The following is an 8,849-nucleotide window of genomic DNA, read 5'->3' on the forward strand; positions in this document are numbered from 1 at the left end:
AATTGTATATGTATTTATGCTCAAAAATCATGATAAAAGTATACAATACTCTATGTATTAATCAAATGATTTAAAACCCTTTTTTTAAAACAAATACAGTCAATGTAAATCAAATTTGTTTTTAACAAAATGTATAAAATAATTGCGAAGATAAGGTTAAAAAATAATAAAAACTACTACTAATAGAACTAAGAACAAGAAAAGATAATGCTTACGTAAGAAATCATAAAAGAACAAATATTTTTTAAGTACTATTGCAATCTTACTAATTTTAAAACTAGAACACCTATTTTCTATTATTCACTATTAACTCTGTGTAGAATTATTCAGTTTCTATCCCGACATTCAATATTTCTATTTACTATGCAAAAAATTCTCTAAAACGGAAAACTATAATGTTAAGTATCTGAGTCAGTTCCAAACTAGTGTATTAATTTTTCTACTCAATAATAAACATTTTGAAATCAAGGACCAATTCAATGGCTATTTATTTGTAAGAATAATGCACTATAAGTAAATTAAAAGGTGAAGAAATTAGAGGTTAGTACTTTTTTATACTTGCTTGAATACTTGCTTGCTATAATTTGCTTAAAAGTTTCTTCTTTTCTATTTGCTTCTGGAAAGGAATGTTATCTGAAAATTTGTTTCAAAGTTTAGTCTGATGTTATCCTATACAGACAATTCGGAACTATACCTATAATGCGACTATGTTCGACCGGACGCCTGTCACTTTCAGACTATGGGTAGCAAATCAATAGGCAGCAGGTGCAGCATCACGTTTACTACACTGATAGTCTCTTACTGATAGTTAGCCACGAAATATGTAAGAATTGGGCGTACAATGGCCATGTACATACAGTGTGTAATATCGGAACGAATCTTGTATTTTTTGCCGAACTTCCTTTTGCAAGAGTAAAAAGCTACACAAACCTTCTTGATTCTTCGATCGACATTGTGTTTCCAGTTTAGCTTACTATCGAGCAGAATTTCTAAATTTTTGACTTTTTCCGACAGTTTTAACTGTTGCTTATTTAATGAAGACAACCTTAAAGTCGGTATTTTGGTCTTGATAAAATAAACAGTCCCATCTTGGTTTTCCTCTATTAATAACCAATCAATAGCCTGTGACCCAAGTACATAATTTAACCAAGGCCCTTTGTATTATATATAAAAAATATAAATATAATATAAATATATAATTATTAGGAAACATACCTGACACTAAAATAATCACATAATTCGCAAATGTTACTGCTTTTACGCCTATCTTGTTGAGTGTATTAAGAATATTATCCACGACCAGCAGCCACAATAGCGATTAAATAATCCCCGCTCTTCTTATGTTTCACTCGAGTTTGAATATATATCTATATATAGATAATATATAGATCATTATATATGTAATGATAATAGATTTCGTATGCTAAACTTATACTATATTTTTTTATATACACTGTATATAGATTATTAATTATTCGAATCTAAATTATTTGAAATACAATACTGGCAACGGCCGTACAATTCAAGTTCAAGAATAGCCCTTGTTTTCAGCACAGTAACTATTCAATTTTTGAGCTCCTTCTGTAATCATATTCTGGCAAGTGAGTCATGTGTAGTTTTCATGAAGACATTATTGAAGATCCCTGCATATCTAAACAGGTTGCCTGCCAAAGAGAATTGTTTAAAATGAATTGATTTTTCCAAAGTGTAAGTGACCTCATGTTGCGCTGATTCCGTAGATCTACCCTTGAGGTAAACGCGCTGGAATTTTGCAATTGGAATTGCCCACTGTGCATGTTTTACCATTAGATATAAAAATTAATAATTAAATTAAAATGAATTTTTTGAAATGATAAAGTCCATGTATCCCCACAGCTTCACCGTTTTTAATACGGAAAAATTAGTCTCTAACAATTGATTTTGTTTTAAAATAATATATTTTTATTTAGTTTTTATTCCGAATCATCATGATTCATAGTGGTCCAATTTTTACTACATAAAAAAAAAAAAATACCTTAATTTATTATGCCATTTTTTACCATTCGAACCTATCCTTTTTCATGTTTGAAATTCAATTGGTGTGTGCTACTGTGGTCAGCAGTAGGCGCTCGGTTTTTGTGTAGATTTTTCGTGGGTCGCCTTTAACTTATTTGTTTTTGCTAAATATCAACAATTTGCTGAAATTTTTGTTATCCTGTGCTGAAGGATTTTATTTGCGCGTAAACATTCATTTAAAGATATTTTTTTTCATTTTGGCTCTATAAAAGACTTAATACGTACGTCATTTCTCGTTAGTTGTTCGTCGTTAGTTTTTCATTTGAGTTTACAGTTTGTTTTTAATGGTTTTAGCCTTTATTTATCCCACTCCCCTCTGGTGTTTATAGTGCTGAAATTTCATGCAAGTACATATAAAATGTGATTTTTTTTACACAAAAAAGGATGCCCTTTTTTATTTTTAATTTAGTAAAAAATGGTACACAATAGTGTTGCGTTGTGGCAATAAAAACTGCAAAACTTTGGAAAAAATAAATAAAATGCCAACCGAGCTTAGTCAACCCTAAAAAATTTTATTCCATTTTTTTACAAATATTTTTTCGTCTTTTTTGTTTTTATTTTATTTGGTAAGCTGTAAATTTTATGTTCAAAACCAGGCTGGTCTGCCAATGTCGGTCGACGAAGAGATGCATAATATTTTGCTTGATACTAATTTTTTGTTTTCTCAATTTGCCAAAATTTTTCTTTTTGAGCATCAAAGCAAAGTAAAATCAAATTGCTTAGCATGTGTGAGCACATGGGAAATGGGTTGAATAGCGCATGGAATGGATTGGTATCTGCTTAGCTTTCCGGCTTAGCTTACTTGGTCGATAGAACAGCGCGCGACATATTGTCTAGACATAAAATAATTTAATATTGTAACGAAATTCGGGTTGTAATGCGCCATTATTTAAACATTTGTTAAAAATTTTTATATTTCAATAGAAAAATAAACGCCTTAAAACAAATACCAAAAACGATGAAGCTTTTTTGTAGTTTAAAAGGAAAAAGGGAAAAATTGAAGTGAAAAATACGCGAATTTAAAGCGTAATATAAATACATGTAACGCTAACGAGCACAAATTTGCATTAAAAATCAATTTCAGTATTAAAAAGGATTTTGGGTTAAGCTTTAATGTGTATGCATGTGTAGTAGATAGAGTCGATAAAAAATGGTAGTTCAAAAAAATAATTTTTTTAAGAAGTGCATTAAAAATATATTAATCAAATTATGATTATGCACAGAGAAGGAATTCCAACTTGCTAAAGAAAAATTATGTGTTTCTAATGTTTAAAAAACATTTTTGTTAATTTGTGAACATTAGAAAAACTTTTTTGTTGAAGGGCATATCAAGTGAATACATATGTATATAGAACTCTCAATAAGTTTGTGAAATTAATAACACAAAAAATATTCTAAAAATTTAACTTTGTTTAGCAAAATAATTTTCTTCAAGAATGATACATATTCTACTTATCAGCCATGATATCTGGTAAATAATCCCTGGCGACTTATTCAGTGGTCCTTTAAAAATAATTTACATATCGTTTTATAATTTATGTATATATAAAATATTAGCATATAATTAAGTTTAAAAATTTTTATTATTTTAGAATAAATATTTTATTGTTTTATTTGCACAAAATGTTTTATAATAATTTGGTTTTTAAATGGGTTAATTGGTACTATATAATGTTCTTATAATGTAGAACATTATATAATGTAGATTAAGTTAGATTGAGAAGGTGCTTGCTGACAGTTATCAGCACTTTCACTTGTAGGCATATATTATCCATTGTGATGCCCTCAAAGATTAGAAGAGAAAGGCAAGTTGCTAGCCTTTATTATCTTCTATCCTTGTTACACCATTTGGTTCTCCAGATGAAGTTGAGGAGATCCAATAAGTTTGCTTTCGTTATTTCTTTCAGGCCAGTGAAAAAGAATTTGAAGTCGTCTTGTCTGCAGTCCTCGGCAGAGACACAGGAAGTGGTTGATGGATTCTACTTGCTCCTCATCTTGACAACTCCTGCATTATACACTAGTTGGAACTCGTCACTATTAAAGCATAGGCGCAATGGCACAGTGCCCCGTTAGTACTTTAGTAAGTGCACGAACTTCATGTTCGATGAAGCCCAAAAGGCTTTTCGTTTTATTGTTATTTATCGTATTGGTGATACCCTCGATGCACCTAAACAGTTCGCGTATCATTGTTTGTACCGAAAGGTCAGCCTCTCTTATATACAGTTCAGAACCTCTTCTGGCCATCTTAACTGCTTGTTCATGTAGCCCATTAAATTCTTGCTACATTATAAGACCATTATAGTACCCTGAAGATGACTTTAGAAAATTTTTTAAAAAACAAAAATAATTTTTTAAAAAGTGTATTATTTAAATATTGACCAATTAGCCTGTTAAAGAAGAAAATTATTATTAGAATAAATATTTAAATTAAGATAATCTTATTAAACGAATATCTAATCCATAAATAATAGATATTTAAATAGATAGGTGTTTTATTTCAGTTAGTTTACTGATTACTTTTCTTCACGACTACTTTATTATTTCTCAAAAACACATGTCGCCTTTTCGCGTGTGCTTAAAGGCGACGACACAATACAAAAATGACAAATACATTAAAGGCCATGATACAATAAATCTTAATTCTAAACATATCGCCGCCTTTGATGGCTCCAGCAGACATCAACATTCAGATGGAATAGGTGCCAATTTATGGATTGCTCGGCGAACCTCTCCATTTTTTGTTTTTACATCAGCAACTCGAACCCAACCTTTAGCATCTCTTGTCACTTTCAGCACTCTCCCAATAAGCCATTGCTTAGAAGGCAAATTTTCTTCTGCAATTAACACCATATCACCTTCATTAAGGTTCTTCTGCTTCTTAGTCCATTTGACTTTCTGTTGAAGTTCATGAAGATACCCCGCCGACCACCTTCTCCAAAAATGTTGTTGTATGGCCGAAATTCGTAGCCATCTATCTTTATGAGACCATTCTTCGCTATCCACAGTAGGTTCCACAGTTCCAACCAACGGACCACCTGTTAAGAAATGTGCCGGTGTAAGAACGCTTTCATCATTTGGGTCGTTAGACAAGGTTGTCAAAGGTCTTGAATTTAAAACTGCCTCTACTTCCGCAACCACTGTTGCCAGCTCTTCAAATGTAAGATGCGATTGACCCAATATTCTAGCCAAATGATATTTTGCTGATTTCACAGCCGCTTCTCATAGTCCACCAAAGTGGGGGGATCTGGGTGGTATATGATGAAATTCAATACTATTGGCAGTACAATATTTTGAAATCTTGCCCTGTACTTGTTGATCAAAAAACTTGCATTTCATTTCCTCGAGCTCTTTACGAGTACCCACAAAATTAGTGGCATTGTCGCAAAATAATTTTAAGTATAAGCCGCGTCGAGCTACAAATCTTTTTAATGAAGCCAGGAAAGCCTTTGCAGTCAAATCAGAGACCACCTCCATATGCACAGCTTTTGTGGCAAAACAAATAAAAACAGCAATATAGCTTTTTGTTGTTCTGTACCCACGAAGTAGATACGTTGTTGTAATAGGGCCGCAAAAGTCCACTCCAGTCACAGTGAATGGCCTCGCTACGGTGACTCTAGAAGAGGGTAAATCGCCTATAATCTGATTACTCAATTTTGGATGGCATCTAAAGCATTGTAGACAACCACCAGTAATTTTGCGTATTACTCCTCTAGCATGAAATATCCAAAATCGCTGCCTAACTATAGCCATAAGCGCTTGCGTACCAGCATGCAAATATTTGAAATGAAGAAATCGTACAAAACTGCAAACTATTTCTGAGTTATTCGGTAACAAAATTTGATGTTTAGCATCATATGGTAATGCAGCCTTCGCTAATCTCCCACCAACACGTAGTAGCGGAACACCATAAGTATCTTCTACAAAAATGCTCATATTTTTATATTTACTGTTTGCTGGCAATTCTCTATTCTTCAATAGCAGCTCAATTTCTTCTTTGAAATAATGTTGTTGCACACAGTAAAATATACGCACTAGTGCTTCATCTAATCTTTCAGTCATAGACTTAACGCTTCTTCGAAAGCCAAGAAGATTGGCAAAAATTCTTTGTAATTTTTCAAAATCGCTGAAGGTTTCAACCCACGTCACAAAAGAAGATTTCGAGTTATCCTCAGAGCATGCCTCATTAGGTATTTTTTTTTTCAAATAGCCTTCAATATCCACAAATCTTGCATGAAAATCTTCGCCCAAGGGGATCAAACAACTTAGATAGTTCCGACAACACTATTCTTTTTGTCACCGCTTTCGAGCGTATCTCCCACTGGAGCCCAGATGATACCAAGAGTTTTTATTATTTCCTCATTATTCATCCGAAGAGTCTTTTCTTTATCAGCTTCAGGTACGAAATTAAGAAATTTTTCACTATTTGAAAACCACTTCCTTAACTTAAATTTTGCTGAGTTCATTATTGCTGATACTTGATTATATATTTCAAAAATTTTATCTTCATCGTTTGATCCACTGATCAAATCATCCATATAAAAATCAGATAACACTTTTCTCGATCCAATCGGATATTTATCTATATAATCTTCACTTAACTGTTTTAAGCATCTTGTAGCTAAATAGGGGGCAGATGTTGTACCATAAGTAATGGTTCGCAAGCAATAGGCCTTTATGTTTTCGTCTGAGGAAGACCTCCACAAAATCGTTTGATAATTCGCATCATCATCAGTCACCCATGCTTGGCGATACATTTTTGTTACATCTGCCGTAATTGCATATTTGTAACATCTAAATCGCAGTATTATAGATAACAGGTCATCTTGAACCAGTGGTCCTTTCATCATTACCTCATTTAATGACAAGCCACTGTCAGTTTTACAGCTACAATCGAACACAACTCGAAGTTTCGTACTCGTGGAGTCTGGTCGTAGCACATACATACTGACATACCGGTGCAAAATATTTTATCTTATCCATATCAGCTTCTTCAACGATCGTCATGTGACCTAAAGAGAGGTACTCATCCATAAATGCGTTGTAAGCGTCTCGTGTAGAGCGATCTCTACTCAACCTACGCTCTAGTGACAGCAACCGTCGTTTGGCAGCATTATAGGAACCACCCAAATCACTTACTGTTGTTTTAAATGAAATTTTCGTAATAAATCGGCCAGATGTATCTCTACGAATTGATTCACGGAAAATTTTCTCGCATTCCTCTTCTTCTTCGGTTAAAAAATTTGATTTAGTTGAAATCTGTTCTATTTTCCAGAATTTTTCAACCAATTGACTCAAATTTTCATTCTCATTATGGTTGTGATTGACCAGCATATTATTTATTTTATGACTAGGCGCTAAACATTCTTCTGCTTTGCCTGCAACTATCCACCCTAGTATGGATTTCTGTAGGGTTGGCAACCTTTCATTAAGATAAATTCGTCCAATCGACAACAAATCGAAGAAAATTTCCGCACCAATTAAAATATCTATACGCGCTGGCTTATTGAACATTGGATCAGCCATTTGAATATTTTTTGGTAAATTCCAGTCCGCAACATCGACATAACGATTAGGTTTGGAGCTTGTTATTTTCGGTAAAACATAAAATTGCAGACTGACTTCGAATTCATTTATTTTTGATTTGATGGTAGCCACAGTTTTTGTTTTAAAGCTAGTTACAACGTCTCCAACACAGCTAGCATCTAATTTACAAGACGTTTTTTTTAATAACAGTTTTTGAGCAACTTTCTCACACATCAAATTTACTTGAGAGCCAGAATCTAATATGGCTCGCATTTGGTGATATTTGCCAAACTTGTCCGCTACCATTACTACTGCTGTTGCCAAAAAAACCTCGTTTTCAGTCATTACGGTCATAACTGATGACTGAGCTGTCTCCTGTGTTGACGTAGATGACCCATTTTTCATCTTTGTTCATTTGGCTCCAAGATATAATCTTTATGTAAAAGTTGATGATGAGATAAATTACATTTCGAGCATTTAACAGCAGAGCATTCTTTTTGAAGGTGTCCCCTTTTCAAACATGTAAAACATACCTTTATTCTCCGTGCTACGATAAAGCGTTCTTTTAAAGAAAGCTTTCTAAACTTGCTACAATCTGCAATCTCGTGGTCACTGCCATTGCAGACTTCACATAAAGGTTTTGTAACTGCAAGAGAGGTTGAGTAGTTGCGGTTATTTCTATACTCTTTTTGATAGTTTACAGCCTTTGAATGCACTTGATTAACTTTGTGTTCCCTGTAAGGACGGAAATTTTGACACCAAATTTCCGCCTACATAAAAAAAAAACTAGGCACTGAATTAACACAGAGGAAAATTGAAATTTTTGGTTAATTTAATTTATTTACAATAGTTTAATAATTTTATTTTACATAACAAAAAAATTATTGTTTATTGACGATTTAAAACGCGTGTTAGAATAACAAACTGTCAAAACAAAACACGACGAAAACAAAGTCAAAAGCGCAGCGAAATACGTCAAGATCAGAAGCACAGCGGCTACACGGCCAAGAATAAAAGCACAGCGGTTTACGCTGCAAAACACAGCAGGTAAACGAACGGAAGAATTTAAAATACGCTAGACGAAAGCTCCGGCGTAGGAGTATTTAAGACAGCGAAATTATGAAGCAGGCGCGAGTCTACGAACATTCGTCAAGGTGGTATTACGCCGAAAAATTATAATAATAAATTATATGTCTATGAAAACATATATCAGAAATATATAAGTCCTGCGTTGGTGTTACGACAACGGCCATAATTATATGTCTATGAAA

The 8,849-nt window shown here is 33.2% G+C and overlaps 2 protein-coding genes across 2 annotated transcripts; both read right to left on the reverse strand.

Annotated features, from left to right (window-relative positions):
* Positions 1-4,734: 4,734 nt before the first annotated feature.
* Positions 4,735-6,114, reverse strand: LOC119675905. Its single transcript, XM_038087121.1, has 2 exons — positions 5,328-6,114; positions 4,735-5,255 (listed from the first exon to the last, which is right to left on the reverse strand). Exons 1-2 carry the CDS (start codon positions 6,112-6,114, stop codon positions 4,735-4,737), a joined length of 1,308 nt encoding a protein of 435 aa, XP_037943049.1.
* Positions 6,115-6,317: 203 nt separating this feature from the next.
* Positions 6,318-7,983, reverse strand: LOC119675906. The gene is made up of 3 exons (XM_038087122.1): positions 7,809-7,983; positions 7,001-7,673; positions 6,318-6,939 (listed from the first exon to the last, which is right to left on the reverse strand). Exons 1-3 carry the CDS (start codon positions 7,981-7,983, stop codon positions 6,318-6,320), a joined length of 1,470 nt encoding a protein of 489 aa, XP_037943050.1.
* Positions 7,984-8,849: the final 866 nt, after the last annotated feature.

The sequence above is a fragment of the Teleopsis dalmanni genome, chromosome 2 (assembly GCF_002237135.1).
Source record: "Teleopsis dalmanni isolate 2A chromosome 2, ASM223713v2, whole genome shotgun sequence".
Classification (NCBI taxonomy): domain Eukaryota; kingdom Metazoa; phylum Arthropoda; class Insecta; order Diptera; family Diopsidae; genus Teleopsis; species Teleopsis dalmanni.

Coding starts and splice junctions, on each gene's coding strand:
- LOC119675905 (XM_038087121.1), bottom strand. CDS start 6,114: ATGACTGAAAGATTAGATGAAGCACTAGTGCGTATATTTTACTGTGTG. Junction 5,256..5,327: donor AAAATATTGTACTGCCAATA/GTATTGAATTTC, acceptor CTGTGAAATCAG/CAAAATATCATTTGGCTAGA.
- LOC119675906 (XM_038087122.1), bottom strand. CDS start 7,983: ATGAAAAATGGGTCATCTACGTCAACACAGGAGACAGCTCAGTCATCA. Junction 7,674..7,808: donor CTCTCAAGTAAATTTGATGT/GTGAGAAAGTTG, acceptor ATGAATTCGAAG/TCAGTCTGCAATTTTATGTT. Junction 6,940..7,000: donor TATTTTGCACCGGTATGTCA/GTATGTATGTGC, acceptor GTTCGATTGTAG/CTGTAAAACTGACAGTGGCT.